Source organism: Hyla sarda, chromosome 5 (assembly GCF_029499605.1).
Source record: "Hyla sarda isolate aHylSar1 chromosome 5, aHylSar1.hap1, whole genome shotgun sequence".
Taxonomy (NCBI): domain Eukaryota; kingdom Metazoa; phylum Chordata; class Amphibia; order Anura; family Hylidae; genus Hyla; species Hyla sarda.
Window position 1 is genome coordinate 31,054,471 of NC_079193.1, and position 21,171 is coordinate 31,075,641.

Here is a 21,171-nt window from a genome sequence, read left to right on the forward strand (position 1 = left end):
TAGCAGGAACATTTTCAGCAATTTGCTCTACAGCAGCTCTTCTATGGGATTGGACCAGACGGACCAGCCTTCAAGGAGAACTCCAGCCAAAAGTAACTTATCCCCTATCCACAGGATCAGATCCCATATCCGACTGCTGGGACTCCTTGCGATCTCCGGAACAGGACTCTGACTCTCTCATTGAGGAGCACGTGTATCGTCTACCAGTAGACGGCACGCGCTTCATTCATTTCTATTGGAACGCCCCACACATCAATGAGCCCTGGACACTAATAACACTGTTACCAGTTCTCTAGTTTTCCTTCCTTGGATAATTTCTCCCTCTTCAGGAACGGACTGTTCACTTTCTGCCTAATATATCCCCCTCCACAGGCACCATTGGCACAAGATATAAGTTGCATTCACTTTTCCAATTTTAATGTTATGGCTGATCAGCGTACGTATCGTTATACTGTATGGCTTTATTTCACCCGTCTTTGTTGATTTTGTCATCATATCAGGGTCTATGTTCTGGTGGAATATGTAAAACCAGAGACAGGCAGTGCAAATACATCTGGGGTGAGAGTAAGTACGCATGCGTTTTACTTTTGTGTCTGATTGTGTCATTGCGAAGGAGAGGGGTATTCCGGTGGAAAACTTTTTATTTTATTTTTTATTTTATTTTTTTTTAAATCAACTGATACTAGAAAGTTAAACAGATTGGTAAATTACTTCTAATAAAAAATCTTAATCCTTCCAGTACTTTTAAGGGGCTGTATACTACAGAGGAAATGCTTTTCCTTTTGGATTCCTCTCCTGTCACGACCACAGTGCTCTCTGCTGACCTCTGCTGTCCATTTTAGGAACTGTCCAGAGCAGCATATGTTTGCTATAAGAATTTTCTCCTGCTCTGGACAGTTCCTAAAATGGACAGCAGAGGTCAGCAGAGAGCACTGTGGTCGCTAATAAGTACTGGAAGGATTAAGATTTTTTTTTAATAGAAGTCATTTACAAATCTGTTTAACTTTATGGAGCCAGTTGATTTAGAAAAAAAAATTATAATAAGTTTTCCACGGGAGTACCCCTTTATCCTAAAATTGTTAATGGTACTTTAATAGTAGAGCTTTGCCACCATCCATGAGCTACTTTCTACCAAAAACAGCACCACACCTGTCCTCAGGTTGTGTGTGGTATTACAACTTGGCTCCATTCATTTTAATGGAACTCAGCTGGCAGAACCACACCCATCCAGGACAGGTATGGTGCTGTTTTTTGAAGATATCCTGGATAAACCCTTTAAAGGAATTGTGTTTAGTGTGTATTCACAGGTACAGTTTCCTGTAGATTTCACGCTACAGATTTCAATGTAAACTAAATAACTAAACACCGCTTCAAATCCTGCAGCAACAAATATTCACAGTATACTGTACGTGTGAATACACTCGAAGGGATCCGCAGCATATTTTTACGCTGCAGATCCGCCGACAATGGACCCTACAGTGCTGCCTCCATCTGTACCTGCTCATAGTGGCAATCCTCCGCGCAGATGGAGGCAGCACTGTAGGGTCCGTTGTCAGCCGATCCGCAGTGTAAAATACGCTGCGGATCCGTCAGTGTGAATGAGCCCTCACACGGGCGGATTACCTGCAGGTTTTGCTACCATTGACTTCAATGGGTCTGAAGGAAAATCTGCAAATCTGCCTTTATTGCGGATTTTCTGTTGACCCATTGAAGTCAATGGCAGCAAAATCCGCTGCAGTTTTTTGCAGCAAATACGCTGTGGAAATTCTGCAGGTAATCCGCCCATGTGAAGGGTACGTTCACACGGGCGGATTACCTGCAGAATTTCCGTAGCGTATTTGCTGCGAAAAATCTGCAGCCAATAATCTGCTTCCATTGAATTCAATGGGTCCGAAGGAAAATCTGCAAAACTGCCTCTATTGCGGATTTTCTGATGACCCATTGAAGGCAATGGTAGCAAAATCCACTGCGGATTTTCCGCAACAAACACGCTGTGGAAATTCCATAGGTAATGCGCCAGTGTGAACGTACCCTTAGGGTGTATTCACACATACAGTAATATGCGCAGGATTTGAAGCTGCAGGTTTTAGGTTGCGTTCATGCGCTATTACTAGCAGCAGGTTCCCCGCTGAGGGAATCTCGCTGCGTCTTATGCTACCATTGATTTAAATGGGTCCACAGACAGTCCGCAATAGTGTCAGATTTGCGTACTGTCCGCGGACCCATTCAAATGAATGGTAGCGTAACTCTCAGTGGCTTTTCTGCAGCGGGAAACCCGCTGCTAGTAATGGCGTGTGAACGCACCCTTATGTTGTGTTCAGTCATTTAGTTTACATTAAAAACTCTGCAGCTTCAAATCCTGCACATGAAATACTGTACTGAGTTTTTTTTTATCTTTTTCTAATTTATCATTTTACTTTCAATAATTACAGAAAAAACTATTGCAGTTTTCAGTCCAACCACTAGGTCTTACAATAAGCTGACACTAAGGCCTCGTCCACACTACATGCAGCAGGTGCCGCCAAGTACTTCGGCAGTTGGACCGTGCGGCCATTACCGTCTCCATAGATGCCGGTATATTCCACATGGTATTTATTCTTTCAGAGGCGGGACTTCAGAGGCGGGACTTCAGTGGCGTAGTGTCCTCTGTGCAGCAGAATCCCATTGACAGTAATTGGACTCTGCTACATCGAAATTTCTGAGCAGAATTACACTCGGAAATTCAGTAGTGTGGACCCGGCCTTGTAAGGCAATCTAGTACTTAGATACTTAGATACTTTTGTATTCTATGGTTACTATTCTTTATTACTTGGAATCCCTTATAGCAGTGTTTCCCAACCTGGGTGCCTCCAGCTATTGCAAAACTACAACTGGTGGAGAAAAACTGCTATATAAAGTATACAAGGAGACCATTTCTTTCAGAATTGCCTTTTGCTATGTTTCAGAAGCAGCAGCTGCAGACAAATACTGCTATGATAAGCTGAATATAGAAGGCACCGAAAAAGGCAACTGTCGCCGCAATAAGGACACCTGGATACAATGCAGCAAACAGTAAGGACAAATTACCTAAATAGATGTCATATTATAAAATCTGTTACTCCTTCTGGACTGTGTAGGGACACACACTTTCTAAGGGCTCATTCACATGGACGGATCCGCAGCGTATTTTACGCTGTGGATTTGCCGACAATGGACCCCACAGTGTGCCTCCAGATGTGCCTGCTCGGAGCGGCAAGCCGCTCCGAGCAGGCACATCTGGAGGCACACTGTAGGGTCAATCGTTCGGCGGATCAGTAGAATAAAATACACTGCGGATCCGTTCGTGAGAACGAGCCTTAAAAAGGGAATGGTAACACCCAGTTGTCAATTTAGTTTTACATTTTTTAAGAGGAATTATAGAAGAACAGCACAGTGAAGAGTCCTAAAAAAAACGAGGATACGGAATTATCATTCCTTGGAAAATAAGGGCCTATGGACACTAGAGAATTTCCATGTGGTTCCGTGTGCAGCAGCAATGGATTTCGCCAAAAGAATAAACATATAAATTTTGCCAAAAGAATAAACATATAAATTTTTTTGTTGTTGATGGAAACAAAAATTTCCGCCTCAGAAATTCTGCAGTGTGATTCTGCAGTGTGCTCAGAGCAGCAGAATCCCATTAAAAAAAATGGGAGGTTGCTGCAAGTAGAATCTTGCATTCTGAGCAGAATTTCCGTATTGTGCATTGGCCCTAAAAGTATTTACTAACACAGACACGTCAGGAGGTGGTTAGAGACCCTCTTTAAAGGAGTACTCCGGTGGAAAACTATTTTTTTTTAAATCAACTGGTACCAGAAAGTTAAACAGGTTTTTAAATTAGGAAGTTCTTTTCTTTTTGAATTTATTTTCTGTCTGACCACAGTGCTCTCTGCTGACACCTCTGTCCATGTCAGGAACTGTCCAGAGCAGGAGCAAATCCCCATAGCAAACCTATCCTGCTCTGGACAGTTCCTGACATGGACAGAGGTGTCAGCAGAGAGCACTGTGGTCAGACAGAAAATAAATTAAAAAGAAAAGAACTTCCTGTGGAGCATACAGCAGCTGATAAGTACTGTAAGGATTAAGATTTTTTAATAGAAGTAATTTACAAATCTGTTTAACTTTCTGGCACCAGTTGATAAAAAAAAAAAAAAAAAATGTTTTCCACCGGAGTACCCCTTTAAAACCACATACATGACACAGATCCATAGACAGTAATGCATTTTCATGTGGATTCCGCAGGAAAAAAGAATCCGGAATTTTGTAATTTAAATTTCCGCAGAATTCGAATTTCCGCTGAAAATTCTGCCATGTGGATGGACAGTGCAGCAGAATTCCATTCCGAGGCTGCAGCAACAAAATTTCCGAACTGAATTTTTATGCTGGATTGCACGTGGAAATTCTGCCATGTGGATGGGCCCTAAAGAGGTTGCCACACCTGTCCATAGGTTGTGTCTGGTATTGCAGTTCTGCTTATTGGATTTGCAGCCTCAAGTAAGGTCCTGGTTTTGGAACAGAGTACACGTTTCTCTAATCCTAGACAGCTGCTTCATGATGCAGACTGCCATGTTATCATTGTGTACTGTCACCAATGACTTCTCATGTAGCAGTTTGTGTTCTTCTCTGTCTTTCAGGGACGTCCTTTGTGGTTATCTTTTGTGCACCAACATTTCTGGAGTGCCAAGACTTGGAGAACTGGTTGACTCCATTACTATGTCATCTGTCCAAAATCAAGGGAAATTATTAAACTGCAGGTAATCAATATGGTTAAAGGGGTACTCTGTTGCCCCAGAGTTCGGATCATTTTGTACCGAACGCTTGGAGCGGGGGGTGGGGGTTGTGTCATCTTTTGCCACATCCCCTCATGTTGTCACGCCACGTCCTCTCAATGCAAGTCTATGGGAGGGGGCGTGGCGGCAGCCACGCCCCCTCCCATAGACTTGCATTGAGAGGGCGTGGCGTGAGGTCACGACCCTGCCTTCTGCACCCAAACGAACGCCAGGTGCTGCACAGAGATCACGGAGTCCCCCATGATCAGACATCTTATCCCCTATCCTTTGGATTCCCTACCCCTTTAAGAGCAGCAGTCCCATGTAAAGCTCTCTCTACCCCCCCCCCCCCAGCTCTGACTGACAGCCTGTTGTGTGTGCACATATACATAGCAACCTGACAGTCTCTGTACAAATATAAGAACAGAGACAGTGGAGAACTAGGCTGCCCATAGGCAAGAGCCTCTTGTAATGACTGATGTAAATGTGCAAATGTTTATCTCCTCAGCGGTGGACATGTAAAGCTGGATGAGGAAACTGATCTCGGATATGTAGGAGATGGCACACCGTGCGGAGAGCAAATGATGTGTCTGGATCAAAGATGCCTTCCGGTGGATCCCTTTAATTTCAGTTCTTGCCTCGGAAGCACAAAAAAGATCTGTTCTGGGCACGGTGTAAGTAGTAGCCTAAAACACATTGGTTATATACAAAACCATATTACTGCATCTGTTTTGATATGCAGGGGAATTCATTTATCCGGTATTAAAAAGAACATAGCTGCCTTCTTCCTGCTTTATCTTGAAAATTCAGTTGCAGCAGAATCCCATTGCTTTCAATGGGATATTGCGGCCCGGTGCACATGGCGGAATTTCCAGTAATCCCAATTCCGAATCTGCTCAGAAATGCATTGTAGTCTATGGAGATGATGCATTTCCAAGAGGTCCTAGTACTGACATGTTCTGGCCAAAAAATTGACATGTTCTGGCAAAAATTTTCCCGGCGGACATTTTGCTGGGTGAAACAGAATGTGTCGGCAGATAATAACCATTTGACCCATCTAGTCTGCCCAATATTCTGAATACAATGAATAGTCTCTGGCCCTATCTTATATGAAGGATAGCCTTATACCTATCCAATACATGCTTAAACTCCTTCACTGTATTTGCAGCGACCACTTCTGCAGGAAGACTATTCCATGCATCCACTACTCTCTCAGTAAAATAATACTTCCTGATATTACTTTTAAACCTTTGCCCCTCTAAATGAAAACTATGTCCTCTTGTGAACATGTCCTAAAATATAGGGGATACATTTTTACTGGACAACCCCTTTAACCTCTTAAGGACCCAGGACGTATGGGTACGTCCTTCGATATAACGCGGGGTCACACGGTGACCCCGCATCATATAGCGGTGGGCCCGGCGTCATAGTGAAGCCGGGACCCGCCTCTAATAGTGCACGGCACTGATTGCGGTGCCGCGCGCTATTAACCCTTTAGCCGCGCGCTGAAAGCTGAGCCGCGCGGCTAAAAACTAAAGTAAAAGTGCCCGGCTAGCTCAGGGAGCTTTTCGGGATCGCTGCGGTATGATTGCGGCATCCCGAACAGCTGTAGCACAGGAGGAGGTCTTCTTACCTTCTCCTGCGCTGTCCAATCGCCGATTGAATGCTTCAAGCCTGAGATCCAGGCTTGAGCATTCAATCGCCGAAAACACTGATTGATCCATTCCTATGGAGATGGATCAATCAGTGTAAAAGATCAGTACATACAATGTTATAGCCCCCCCTATAGGAGCTATAATACTGCATAAGAAAAGTGTAAAAAAATCATTAACCCTTTCAATTATCCCTTCCCCTAATAAAAGTTTGAATCACCCGGCATTTCCAAGAATACAAAAAACAGTGTAAATAAGAATAAACATATGTGGTATCGCCGCATGCGGAAATGTCCGAATTATAAAAATATACCACTTTTTAAACCGCACGTTCAATGGCGTACGCGCAAAAAAATTCCAAAGTCCAAAATAGCGCATTTTTGATCACTTTTTATACCACAAAAAAGTGGATAAAAAGTGATCAAAAAGTCTGATCAGAACAAAAATGGTACCGCTAAAAACTTCAGATCACAGGGCAAAAAATGAGCCCTCATAGCGCCCTGAACACAGAAAAATAAAAAAGTTATAGGGGTCAGAAGATGACAATTTTAAACGTATACATTTTCTTGCATGTATTCATGATTTTTTTCTGAAGTGATACAAAATCAAACCTATACAAGTAGGGTATCATTTTAACCGTATGGACCTACAGAATAAAGATAAGGTATCATTTTGCCTGAAAAATGTACTGCGTAAAAACGGAAGCCCCCAAAACTTACAAAATAGTGTTTTTTCATCAATTTTGTCGCACATTGATTTTTTTTCCCGTTTCACCGTAGATTTTTGGGTAAAATGACTAATGTCAGTACAAAGTAGAATTAGTGACGCAAAAAATAAGCCATAATATAGAATTTTAGGTGAGAATTTTAAAGAGTTATGATTTTTTAAAGTTAAGGAGGAAAAATTGAAAATGAAAAAAACGAAAAAGCCCGGGTCCTTAAGGGGTTAAAGGTCAATACGCTTTATTTTCTGAAGGCCACATAACTTATTTCCTTGCATGATTTTGGAGATGCGGACGTAAAGCTTGCATGTCCTCTTTTTGCAGATCTGCAGCAACGAACTGAAGTGCGTCTGTGATGAAGACTACAGCGGAGACGACTGCAGCGCTTATTTCCCTTTCCAGGAGAAAAAAGAAGTAAAACCCAATGACGGTCAGTATGTACATGGCCTGCATTATTATTGTCATATTCACTATGATATTGTACCATTACTATACACAATACCAGTGTTTCCCAATTAGGGTGCCTCCAGGTGTGGCAAACTACAACTCTCAGCATGCACGGACAGCTGTCCGGGCATGCTGGGAGTTGTAGTTTTGTAACAGCTGGAGGCACCCAGGTTGGGAAACACTACAATAAACAATATATGGTTTGCAGAAGCCTCTTATATTATTTATGCTTCTCTTTCAGGGATTGTTAGTACAAACATTATCATAGGCGCTATTACTGGTACCATGCTAGTGTTGGTCTTGGTCTTAGGAATTACAGCTTGGGGTTACAAGTAAGTGCCTGCACTGCATGTCCTGTATGTTTTTATTCTTATATGTAATGGTAGATCTGGTTCTAAGTGATGTGTTCCTCCTGACTACAGGGATTGGCTCCACTTTGGCTTCTTGCTAAATGTCAGACCTTAGGGCAGCCATTACAGTGACCATAGACAGGATACAGTGGTCCCTCAACATACGATGGTAATCCGTTCCAAACGGACCATCGTTTGTTGAAACTATCGCATGTTGAGGGATCTGTGCAATGTAAAGTATAGGACAGTGGTCTACAACCTGCGGACCTCCAGATGTTGCAAAACTACAACACCCAGCATGCCCGGACAGCCAACGGCTGTCCGGGCATGCTGGGTGTTGTAGTTTTGCAACATCTGGAGGTCCGCAGGTTGTAGACCACTGTTAGAGGAAGTTGTACTCACCTGTCCCCGCCGCTCCGCACCATCACCGATCGTCACCGCTGCCCGGGATGTCGCCGTCCATCGCTGTCGCCGCATCCCCGAGGTGTCCCCGACGCTCTGGCAAGGCCTCTGCTTCCCCGGCATCCGAGCTCTCCGTCGCCGCCATCACGTCGCTACGCATGCCGCTCCTAGTGGTTGACGGGATGGCGTGCGCAGCGACGTGATGACGTCAATGGAGAGCGCCGACGATGCAGAGGATCCCGAAGAGGAAGCGCCGGAGCCCCAAGGACAGGTAAGAGACATCACCGGAGCTCACAGGGCACCGTAAACAGCTATCCGGCGGCAGCTGAAGCAGTCTGTGCTGCCAGATAGACGTTTATGCGATGGCCCCGACATACAAAAGCATCGTATGTTGATGCTGCCTTCAACATGCGATGGCCTCTGAGAGGCCATCGCATGTTGAAATTATCGTATGTCGGGCCATCGTAGGTCGAGGGGTCACTGTATATTTGTCATTCAGCTGGCAGGCACCACTATGAATATCTTAAGGGTTTATTCACATCTACAATAGTATCCTGCGCATATTTGATGCACCGGATTTGAATCTGAAGCATCAAATATGTGTAGGATACTGTATGTGTGAATACACCCTAAAGGGGTACTCCAGCACTAAATAACTTACCCTTTATCTACCGGATAAAGCATAAGTGTCTGGTAGCAAGGGGTCCAACTTCTGGGACCCCCTGCAATGTCTAGAATGGAACCTCGACTTCCTGCTGAATTGACAATGAATAGAGCGCATGCTGACACATCACTCCATTCAGCAGAGGGAACAGGTCCCCATTTGTGAAATCGTGGTTGGCCCCAGAGGTTAGACCCCCTGTAATCAGACATTTATTGGACAGGGGATACGTTTATTGGTGCTGGAATACCCCTTAGGAGTAGGTTCACACGTGCCTATTTTTTATGCAGATCTGCTGCAGATATGCGGCTGCAGATTTTGCTGCCCACTGACTTCAATGCGTAGCAAAATCTGCTACAGCCAGTCTGCAGCAGAAAATATGCACCTGTGAACATACTTAAGCGATGTGCGAGTTGCATGCGCGGTGTACTCACCCACATCCTGGCCGCTCCCCCTGCTCCATGAGCTAGGTCGAGAGCTGCCGCAAAGTGCGAGTATACTGCGCATGCACGCGGCAACTATCACATCGCAGTGTGTCTGCTCGTAGCAGCATATTGCCACTCCAAGCAGGCACGTCTAAAGGCACTATGTAACGGTCCTTCAGCGGCCGATCCGCAGCGTAAAATACGCTGTGGATCCGCTCTTGTGACAGTACCCTTAGGATGTATTCACACATATAGTATGCTGCACATATGTGCAGGATTTAAAGCTGCAGATTTTATGCTGCAGATATCAATGTAAACTAAATGACTGAACATAGATATAGATCTGCAGCTTCAAATCCTGTGCATCACATATGCACAGGATACTGTATGTGTGAACAGACCCTTAAGGTCAATCAGGCTTCTGACCATCCCCGACACCTTCCTGGTAAACTTTAACAAATATGTATATATTCCTTGCGCTTTTGCCTAGACTTTTCCTAATATGTTTACATACCATTTATTTTTTTTAAATAATTTCTATTTTATATTTTGGAGCCTTTATATGCAGTTTTTTGGTGCAAAAGTCATGATTTTTGACATGTTTACACAAGAAAACTTGGCCAAAATGTGTTTTAAAAAAAACTACCAAATTTTGTCCAAAATAAGTATGCTAGTTTTTTGTCATTGTATTAATAACTGCCCGAAAAAACGTGAATTGTGCAGCTTATGCAAAAAAAAAAAAAAATGATATTGTCCTATTGTCCGAAGACATGCTGTAGTCACGAGTCTTAACTTGGGGAAGTGCACATCAGCACTAGTGACAAAGAGCACATACTATTTTTTACTCAGTTTTTAATATTTTGCCGAGTGTTTCTTAGAGATTCCTTTAGTCAGAATGCTATGTTTTAGTAATGATTTGTTTTTTTCTTTGACATATAAAGAAACTACCGGAGAGAAAGGTAAGTCCTGCCTGTGCATTACACCACGTTCCATCACTTTCACTAGTTTACTGTTGTTTCCTTTTTTCATCATAACCTCCATTTATATGTCCCACACTCCATGGCCGATTGGTTCCTATTGTCTGCTCAGCACAAGGGACGAGTAGTCATCCTGTAAGAAGTCTTCATGGATTTGTTTTATTTTAGACAGATTTCGCTTCCCAGACCCTAGTACTCATTTTCACTAAATAGAAAAATACTTTAACCAGAAAATAGACGGCTCCGCCCTAGCCATGGCACTGTTCCATTTCACTCTATGCAGATGTTGCAGAGCTTAGATTGTTGGATGAAATAAAGTGATAACAACTGCATGTGATAACTACGTACTGCATGTGAAGTTAAATGACAAATTCAGCTCTGCTACATCCTGTAAGCTGGTCCACTTTATAACAGATTGTGGTCTAATATTCACGTTTCAATGTTTGTCTGTAATAAGTAGTATAAGCTGTTTGATAGACCCGTTTTTGGTTACACATTGTCTCAGTGTGCTTTGTGTATTACTTTTGAGATGTATATCAGTACTTATGTTCTCTAGGACATGGATAGGGACCAAGTTCTATCCCCATATCCTAAATGAGGCTGAGTGATGTGTTGGTGCCCACTCTGGCACCCAGCACCCAAGGTCACTTCTCCCTACCCCCACTTAAATATGCCACTGTATTATAGCCGGTCTCCACAAAAGAATGAGGATTTATAATTAATTGTTTTTGTCAACAGTCCAAGGGGTTAGAGCCCTTTGTCTTTCACTGATAAATGCAGATAAATCACATGACAAAAATTGTATGTAAAAAAGAAAAAAAATTGTCCCTAAAAATGCCCCTTGCCACATGGCATTTTTGGGCCAAACCGCTGCGGCTCGATGTTAGTTGGGAGTCAGTAGGGAAATATGAAACCGTACCCACATTTTTGGGGGTTTTGTTTACTCTTTAGTGGCTTTTTTTGACGATTTTTTTTACCCTTTAGGCTAGAAATACACTTAGGTCTTTTTGGGCAAAAACCCAAAAAACCTTTAAAAAACACCACAGACAGATGTTGGGTGCAAGTCAATAAGAAACTGCAAAATGCAATCCTTTTTCACTGATTCATATTTGTCACTGAGAGTTGTGATTGGCCAGATGGTGCCGGCAAATCACAACTCTCAGCATCAAATAGGATTCAGTGATGTGCATTTCTTTTAACATCACCGGCCGGCCGGAGTTCACAGCAGAGATTGCGGATCACTGCAGAGTGGCACCTGTTTCTCTGGATTATAAATCCGGTTCGCAACGGGTCTCAAGATCTGCAGGTACTAGAGCTCCCAGCATTGAACAGACTCTGTTTCATGCTGGGAATAGTGGTAGTACCGAAATACTGTAATATCGGACATATAGTTAATAAAGTAACACAGTAGTTAATATAAATCACATTTTATAAATTACATTATTAAAATATATTAATAATAAAAAGTGTTACAAAATTAATAGAAAAAACACATTATTTTTACAACTACATGGCCCCTTTATGCATTTTTAATATTGCCGGATACATTTTTATGTCCCTGCCCGCTCACTTAAATTGTTCCCCGATTGAAAAATGTAAAAAAAATAAAAAATTATAAAAAATATAAATTTTGTTCCCTACAATTTTTCCCATCCCTACTGCATAATTTTTATTTTTTTTTGGTACCCAACAAAATTCATAAAAACTGCCAAAGGGGCCAAAAATGTTATTTCCACACAAAGGTAAAAACATACGAAAAGGCGTTTTTTTTTACCCTAAAAAAAAAACCTCAGAGCAAAACCTCAGTGGAATCCTAGCCCCAGTGGTATTTTTAGGATCAGTGGCAGCATGCTTTGGGTATGTTTTTTTTTTTTTTTTTTTTGGGGGGGGGAGGGGATACACCCCCATATATAGTCGTAGGCCCCTATACTGCTCCCATATATAGTTGTAGGCCCCTATACTGCCCCATATATAGTTGTAGGCTCCTGTACTGCCCCATATATAGTTGTAGGCCCCTATACTGCCCCATATATAGTTGTAGGCCACTATACTGCCCCATATATAGTCGTAGGCCCCTGTACAGGCCCCTGTACTGCTCCCATATATAGTTGTAGGCCCTTGTACTGCCCCCATATATAGTTGTAGGCCCCTGTACTGCCCCATATATAGTTGTAGGCCACTATACTGCCCCATATACAGTTTTAGCCCCTATACTGCCCCATATATATAGTTGAAGGCCCCTGTACTGCTCCCATATATAGTTGTAGGCCCCTATACTGCCCCCATATTTAGTTGTAGGCCCATGTACTGCCCCATATATAGTTGTAGGCCCCTATACTGCCCCCATATTTAGTTGTAGGCCCCTGTACTGCCCCATATATAGTTGTAGGCCCCTGTACTGCCCCATATATAGTTGTAGGCCCCTATACTGCCCCCATATTTAGTTGTAGGCCCCTGTACTGCCCCATATATAGTTGTAGGCCCCTGTACTGCCCCATATATAGTTGTAGGCCCCTGTACTGCCCCATATACAGTTGTAGGCCCTATACTGCCCCCATATATAGTTGTAGGCCCCTATACTGCCCCATATATAGTTGTAGGCCCCTATACTGCTCCCATATATAGTTGTAGGCCCCTGTACTGCCCCATATATAGTTGTAGGCCCATGTACTGCCCCATATAAAGTTGTAGGCCCCTGTACTGCCCCATATATAGTTGTAGGCCCCTGTACTGCCCCATATATAGTTGTAGGCCCCTGTACTGCCCCATATAAAGTTGTAGGCCCCTGTACTGCCCCATATATAGTTGTAGGCTCCTGTACTGCCCCATATATAGTTGTAGGCCCCTGTACTGCCCCATATATAGTTGTAGGTCCCTGTACTGCCCCATATAAAGTTGTAGGCCCCTGTACTGCCCCATATATAGTTGTAGGCCCCTGTACTGCCCCATATATAGTTGTAGGCCCCTGTACTGCCCCATTTATAGTTGTAGGCTCCTGTACTGCCCCATATATAGTTGTAGGCCCCTGTACTGCCCCATATATAGTTGTAGGCCCCTGTACTGCCCCATATATAGTTGTAGGCCCCTGTACTGCCCCATATATAGTTGTAGGCTACCTCTACTGAAATGAATTAAATAACAGGACTATGGTCAACCTATTCAGAAAGCTATTCAAGCTGAATACATTAGTGCATTTTCCTTTATCTGTCCATGGTTACTGCCTATTGAGATTATCCAGTTGGTAAAACCAGAAACTGTGGGCACGAAATGGGAAGGTGGTTTAGCGTCAAGATGTAGATGAAAAAATTTGTCCCTTCTGAAACAATCAACATATCTCACCACAATATTTCCTTCTTCTACCCTTAGCAGTGTTCCCCAACCCATTTCACAAGGTCCCTCAACATTCTTTTTCAGTTACCCCATTGGAATAGAAGAGGGACAAATTCAAATCCTGGACTGTTGTTGGGGCTTGAGGATTGGGTTGGGGACCTCTAGTCTAGGATACCTCAGAGTATAAAACCGTGTTGGATCCAGTGTTGGAAACCTCAAAGTATAATACAGTGGTCCCTCAAGTTACAGTATTAATTGGTTCCAGGACGACCATTATGTTGAGCCCATAACTCTATGGAAACCTGGTAATTGGTTCTGAAGCCCCTTAATGTCATCCAAAAATAGAAAAAAGTGAGGATTAAAGAAAAATAAGTAGATACCTAATATAGATAAAGCAAATCCTTACATATAAAGCAAATCCTTACATATAAAAGTAAGAGAGCTGTAATCACTGTCTATGTAGAGGACAGAAGCTTCTTCAGGGTCCTGTACAGTACACAGTGTCCTAAAAAAGTAACATGGAGCCACCCCCACCTGGTGTCCAACGGAGCAGCTAACCCTGGCACAGGTAATGAGTAGTACAGAACATGTAATACCTCCCTGTACTGTAGGGGGTGCTACCAGACACCAGTCAGTGCATTCACTTCAGTAATACGGGGGTTCTACCAGTGAATGACCATTCTGATTGGTCGTTTTTTCCAGCCATTGACACGTTTCACAGATCTGGAGTAGTGTTGGGCGCGAATATTCGCATTTCAAATTTTTATTGCAAATTTGCGAATATTGCGAAATTATGAATATTCACTTTTTCCCGCATATTCGCATATGTGAATATTTGCACATTCGCATATGGGAATATTCGCTTATTCCTTCTTTTCACTTGTGGACCAATTAGAATGATGCAAATACACTTGTCAGAGGTTATCAACAACATCCCTAGCAACCAATAGTAAATTTGCCCACCCCCTCACTGCTTTCTTCCTCGAATACGCCATTATGCGAATATAACGAATAAGCAAAGTTCACGAATATAGGACGAATATTCGTCAATATATTCGCAAAATATCGCAAATTCGAATATGGGCAATGCCGCTCATCACTAATCTGGACTGTCCGTACATTGTATGGTGAGTCTGGTTTCAAGTTACAATGGTCCAGAAAAGACCATTGTATGTTGAAACTATTGTATGTTGAGGCCATTGTAAGCTGAGGGATCACTGTATGTATAACACCAAGTTGGATACAGTGTAGGAGACCTCAGAATATAAAACCATGTTGGATACAGTCTAGGAGACCTTAGACTATATTTCCAAGTTAGATACAGTGTAGACCAGTGGTTCCCACCCTAGTCCTCAAGGCCCACCAACATTCTGTATTTTATTCAGTTACTCCATTGAAATAGAACAGGGAACATTTCAAATTCTGGACTGTTTTTGGCCTTGAGGACTGGGTTGTGGACCTCTAGTCTAAGAGACCTAGACCTTGAAAATACCAAGTTGGGTACAGTGTAGATCAGTAGTCCCTACGCCAGTCCCCGAGGCCACCAACATTCAAAGTTTTTTCAGTTACTCTATTTGAATAGAACAGGGAACAATTGAAATCCTGGACTCATTGGGCCTCATTCTTCTTGAATCATAGTCTCTGATAGGTCGCCATTGTTTAGACTTTTGTATGTATATTCATTATAATGTTATTACTTCTTCCTGAGCTTTGTCCGTGTCCTCTTGGGTGACCCATACATCCGGTCGCTATAAAGTCCACGTGTTGATGACTTGTGCATAGTGAACCATTCATGTCCCATTTACCCTCTCTGTATCTTCCTCTCCTTCTGAAGTAATGCTTTTAATGTCTGTGCCGTTTCTATGTGCGTTTGTCTTGTTTTCTGACTTTACGATATCTATTATGCTTTAGACAAATACCCCAGGGAGATTATGTAAAAAAGGCTGGAGATGTCGACTCCTTTTATAGCGACTTGCCTCCCGGAGTCAGCTCAAACTCAGGATCTAGTTCTAAGAAGAGGTCTGCTATTCTGTCGCATTTTCAGATTTCTGCCTGTTCCATCCCACATTATTCCATTAGTCAGAACATTTCATTATTTTGCAGAAGGTTTGATTCTTTTTTTAATTTTCTTCTTTGTGGAATAGTGATAAAGGAAAATCTATTCGAAATTTGACTTCAAAGGAGCCGTGGCATCGTCACTAGTGTGTGTGTGTATTTGTTTTGGGGGGGGGGGGGGTGGGGAGTTGGGGTGGCGGCTGCCAAACTGCCAAATTATGAGCTGTCCCTTTAAATTTCCATATCAATTATATAGGTTATGGTACTGTTCCCTGAGCGCTATTCATTCCTTATGGGACTTCCTAACATTGCTGAGCATTAAAGGGGTTATCCAGGAAAAAAACATTTTTATATATATCAACTGGCTCCAGAAAGTTAAACAGATTTGTAAATTACTTCTATAAAAAAATCTTACTCCTTTCAGTACTTATGAGCTTCTGAAGTTAAGGTTGTTCTTTTCTGTCTAAGTGCTCTCTGATGACACCTGTCTCTGGAAACGCCCAGTTTAGAAGCAAATCCCCATAGCAAACCTCTTCTAAACTGGGCGTTTCCCGAGACAGGTGTCATCAGAGAGGACAGAAAAGAAAAGAACAACCTTAACTTCAGAAGCTCATAAGTACTGAAAGGATTAAGATTTTTTAATAGAAGTAATTTACAAATCTGTTTAACTTTCTGGAGCCAGTTGATATATATAATAAAAGTTTTTTCTTGGAATACCCCTTTAAATTTAGCTAGGTTTTGAAGTCCCATAGATAGGGAATGGAGCGGTGGTCCCACTGACCTCCATTCTCACTGGGACCCCCATTGATTAGCTAGTTATCCCCTATCCCTGTGTTTCCCAACCAGTGTGCCTTCAGCTGCTGCAAAACTACAATTCCCAGCATGCCCTGACAGCCGCAGGCTGTCAGGGCGTGCTGGGAGTTGTAGTTTCGCAACAGCAGGAGAGCCTCAGGTTAGGGAGCATTACCATTATAACCTTGGGGTAAGGCCGGGGTCATTCACCATCGTTTTGCTCCTTTGAAGTCAAAGCAAAGAATTGTCGTAAATCTTATACTTGACCTTATTAACTGGTTGGATACCCCATTGCATGATACAATGAAGCTACCTACCTTCTCTTTGCATCTCTGTGGTTGACAGCAGCTTGTTGATAGAATTAAAGGGGTACTCTGGAGGAGAAAAAAAAATTCAAATCAACTGGTGCCAGAAAGTTATACAGATTTGTAAATTACTTTTATTTAAAAATCTTAATCCTTCCAGTACTTATCAGCTGCTGTATGCTCCAGAGGAATTTGTGTAGTTCTTTCCAGTCTGACCACAGTGCTCTCTACTGCCACCTCTGGAACTGTCCAGAGCAGGAGAAAATCCCCATAGCAACCAACCTCTCCTGCTCCGGACAGTTCCTGACATGGACAGAGGTGTCAGCAGAGAGCACTGTGGTCAGACTGGAAAGAACTATACAACTTCCTGTAGTATACAGCTGCTGATAAGTACTGGAAAGAGTAAGATTTTTTTGCCCTTTAGAGTACCCCTTTAACACTGGCATCCTAAAACAGAGGCATGAATTGTCCAAGTGGGTCCCTATAGGCTTGGGCTTCCTGGAGAGTCTTCTGGATCCCAGTACAAATTATGTAACAAGGTTGGGCCCCAACTATCTCATATAACTAATATAGTACTGGTATACTCATATGGGAGGCAGGGGAACCTCCAAGGAATCCTATGTTCTGACCCTTTAATTAAGCCCCGCTGGACATAGAAGGGATAAGATAGCCCCCTTGTTTTCAGTGTCTGCGAGCCTGGGAACTTGCAGAAAGGCTAAAAAATAGGTAAGTTCTATCCATATTTTTCTTAAATTGTTTCCAAGCCTAGTGCCCCTTTAAATGGTCACTGTCAGATAAAAAAAACTTTTGATATGTTGTAAAGCATGTATAACCAATAGGTTTTGCAATTGCTTTCATTCGAAAATTTTCAGTATGAAATACAGTCAAACAACTGCCCCCCTCTGCCTGCTTGGACACATACTAGTCCTGCTGTGTCCATGTGTCATCACCTATGTCATGGACACACTTCCTTGATTGACAGCTGTGCGCGCAGGGCTCAGAGCTGGAGGAAAAATCCTCCCACTGTCCGCTTGTGTCCCGCTACTGTCAGTGAGGACAAGCTGGGAGTTGTAGTTTTGCTAATGCTAGGAGAGATGTGAGCAGACAGCATACTGAGGGAGGGGGCGGAGACCAGCACAGTGAGGCCACGCCCCCTCCCTTTGAGAGGAATTCAGACTAGTGAGCTAAACTAAAAGTGTAAAAAAAAATAAATAAAGGTGCTAGACACATAAAAATTAGATGTACATGGTCACGATTAGCTACTGAGTGATATATAAAAAAAAGTTTTTTTGTTGGATCTGACGGCTACACTTTAAAGTGTACTTTCTGTTTTTGAAAGGTGACATGTCAGGAGTTTGATCGATGAAGGTCCAGGTGTCGATACCCCCACCAATGCCAAAGATGAAGGGGCAGAAGTTCCTTGGTGGAAATTTTGCACAAAGCCCGCCTGGAAAACACGGGCAGGCATTCCGCAAATAGCATGTTCCGCCTGCGCTAAGACCGCTAGGAAATGTAACGTCTCAATAAATGGCCATGTATTTCCAAGTGGATTCTGCCGAAAGAATTCTCATCAGAGCTGAATTGGAATTTCCGCAGCAGAAACATCTGTTGCAGAAAGTCTGCTGTGTGCACGGTACAGCCGAATCCCATTGAAAACAATGAACGCCGCTCGGAAATTCTGCTATGTGAACATACCCTGAGGCTATGTTCACACAGCATAAAATTTGTGGATTTAACAAATCGGCATGTTCGGCCAGCGCTAGGACCGTTCATAAATACGCCGTCTCCACAGAAGGCGATGCAATTCCGAGCGGAATCCACAGAAACAAAAAAACGGTTTATTGTTTCTGCAGATGCCAAAATCAGGAAGTGCACAGTGCAGCAGAATCCCATAGAAATCAATGGGACTCTGCTGCAGCGAAATTTCCGAGCGGACTATTTTCTAAGGGCCAGTTTACACAAAGAAATTCCTAAGCTAAATCCGCTTGCAGCAGCTTCCCATTGGTGTCAATGGGATTCCGCTGCGTAGTAGACACTATGGAAGTTCAGTGGCAGAAATTCCAGCGTGGAATTGGATTTTGCCAGTAGAATGTACACGTTCTGATCGATATACCGCTGCAATCAGAGTCTGCCTGGAATTTCTCGGTGTAAACTGGCCCTAGGTTCTTAGTAATTGGGTGGAGAGGTGCCAGCACCCACATCTCAGTAATTAAAAGTTTTCGGAAACTGGAGGTACACTTTAAAGGGGTACCTCGGTGGAAAACATTTTTTTTAAATCAACTGGTGCCAGAAAGTTAAACAGATTTGTAAATTACTTCTATTAAAAAATATTTGTCCTTCCAGTACTTATTAGCAGCTGTATGCTACAGAGGAAATTATTTTCTTTTTGAATTTCTTTTTTGTGTTGTCCACAGTGCTCTCTGCTGACACCTGATGCCCGTATCAGGAACTTTCCAGAGCAGGAGAAAATCCCTATAACAAACCTATGCTGCTCTGGACAGTTCACAGAGGTATCAGCAGAGAGCACTGTGGACAAGACAAAAATGAAATTCAAAAAGAAGAAATAATTTCCGCTGTAGCATACAGCTGCTAATAAGTACTGGAAGGACAAATATTTTTTTATAGAAGTAATTTACAAATCTATTTAACTTTCTGGCACCAGTTAATTTAAAAAAAAAAAGTTTTCCACCAGGGTACCCCTTTAACTACTAATTGTTCCACTTCCACTGAATCTAATTGGGGAATTGTGTCACTGTCATTAAATACAAAATGTTTCACATGTCAATAGTTTCAGTAGTTTCGATTGGTCAGGGTCTACGTGCTGAGATCCCCACTGATCAAGGAGCCTGTTAATGGAATACTCCGGAGGGAAAAAAATGAAAAAAAAAATTTGAATCAATTGGTGCCAGAAAGTTATACAGATTTGTACATTTCTTCTATTTAGAAATCTTAATCCTTCCAATACTTATTAGCTGCTGTATGCTCCAGAGGAAGTTGTGTAGTTCTCTCCAGTCTGACCACAGTTTTCTCTGCTGACACCTCTGTCCGTGTCAGGAACTGTTCAGAGCAGGAACAAATCCCCATAGCAAACCTCTCCTGCTCTGGACACTTCCTGATATGGACAGAGGTGTCAGCAGAGAGCACTGTGGTCAGACTGGAGAGAACTACACAACTTATTTTGAAGCCTACAGCAGCTAATAAATACTGGAAGGATTGAGATTATTAAATAGAAGTAATTTACAAATCTGTATAACTTTATGGCACCAGTTGGTTTGAAAACATTTTTTCCTCCGGAGTGCCCCTTTTAATCGCCTCTCTCCTCGTCTCCCACCTCCCTGCAGGAGACAAATTCTGTAAACTGTCTAAGGAGTCCGTCTCCTGCAGCATGGGGTAAAGACAGGGAGAAGAAAGCTTAGCTGAGTGATCGGTGGGTGTCTCAGTACCCAGACCCTGACCAATCAAAACTTTTAACACTTCTTTATGACATTGTTTCCCAACCAGGGTTCCTACAGCTGTTGCAAAACCACAACTCCCAGCATGCCCGGACAGCCAACGGCTGTCTGGGCATGCTGGGAGTTGTAGTTTTGCAACAGGCAGAGGTCCACAGTTTTGAGACCATTGAACTATATTTTTTTTAAATCACAGTGACACTTTAATCCAAAATTTTAAAGGGTTATCTGGGATTAGAAACAGCACCATATGGGATGTGTCTGGTAGCTCAACTCTATGCATTTGGATAACAATGAGTTGCAATACCAGGCATTTCCCATTGAGGGTACATTCACACGGGCGGATTACCTGCAGAATTTCCGCAGCGTATTTGCTGCGGAAAATCCGCAGCAGATAATCTGCTACCATTGAATTCAATGGGTCCGAAGGAAAATCTGCAAAACTGCCTCTATTGCGGATTTTCTGATGAGCCATTGAAGTCAATGGAAGCAAAATCTGCTGCGGATTTTCCGTAGCAAATACGCTGCAGAGATTCCGCAGGTAATCTGCCCGTGTGAACGTACCCTGATAAAGGAAAAAAAAAGCAGGCCCATAAAATCTTATTGTTTAATAAATACGTAAAAGAAGCAAACAGAGAACCCTCTACAACATTGCAATGGCAACCAGTGTAGAAGCAATGACTCTTAGGATGCACCATTCATGCGACCCACGTAGCGGACATCTCGTCTTCCTATGCCTGTCTAGATCATCAGGGGGTATTTAATCTGTTTTTTTTTTTTTCGTTGTCATTAATCTGACACTTTCCTCCATGGTGTTT

At 42.7% G+C, this 21,171-nt stretch overlaps 1 protein-coding gene across 14 annotated transcripts in view; it reads left to right on the forward strand.

Moving 5' to 3' along the window:
* The window catches only part of ADAM22 (ADAM metallopeptidase domain 22), a 283,448-nt gene that overhangs the window by 227,074 nt on the left and 35,203 nt on the right, over positions 1–21,171 (forward strand). For 4 of the 14 annotated variants that reach the window (XR_008843837.1, XR_008843838.1, XM_056519133.1 and 1 more), the window contains exons 20-27: positions 482–564; positions 2,946–3,051; positions 4,653–4,772; positions 5,296–5,461; positions 7,485–7,590; positions 7,849–7,939; positions 10,387–10,404; positions 15,664–15,858. Coding sequence is in view for 12 of the 14 variants with exons in the window: in XM_056519133.1 (XP_056375108.1) it covers positions 482–564; positions 2,946–3,051; positions 4,653–4,772; positions 5,296–5,461; positions 7,485–7,590; positions 7,849–7,939; positions 10,387–10,404; positions 15,664–15,858 (885 nt within the window). In the remaining 2 variants the exon portion in view is untranslated. The remainder of the gene's footprint in view (positions 1–481; positions 565–2,945; positions 3,052–4,652; positions 4,773–5,295; positions 5,462–7,484; positions 7,591–7,848; positions 7,940–10,386; positions 10,405–15,663; positions 15,859–21,171) is intronic. The other 10 variants (XM_056519138.1, XM_056519140.1, XM_056519136.1 and 7 more) reach the window with 6 other exon arrangements.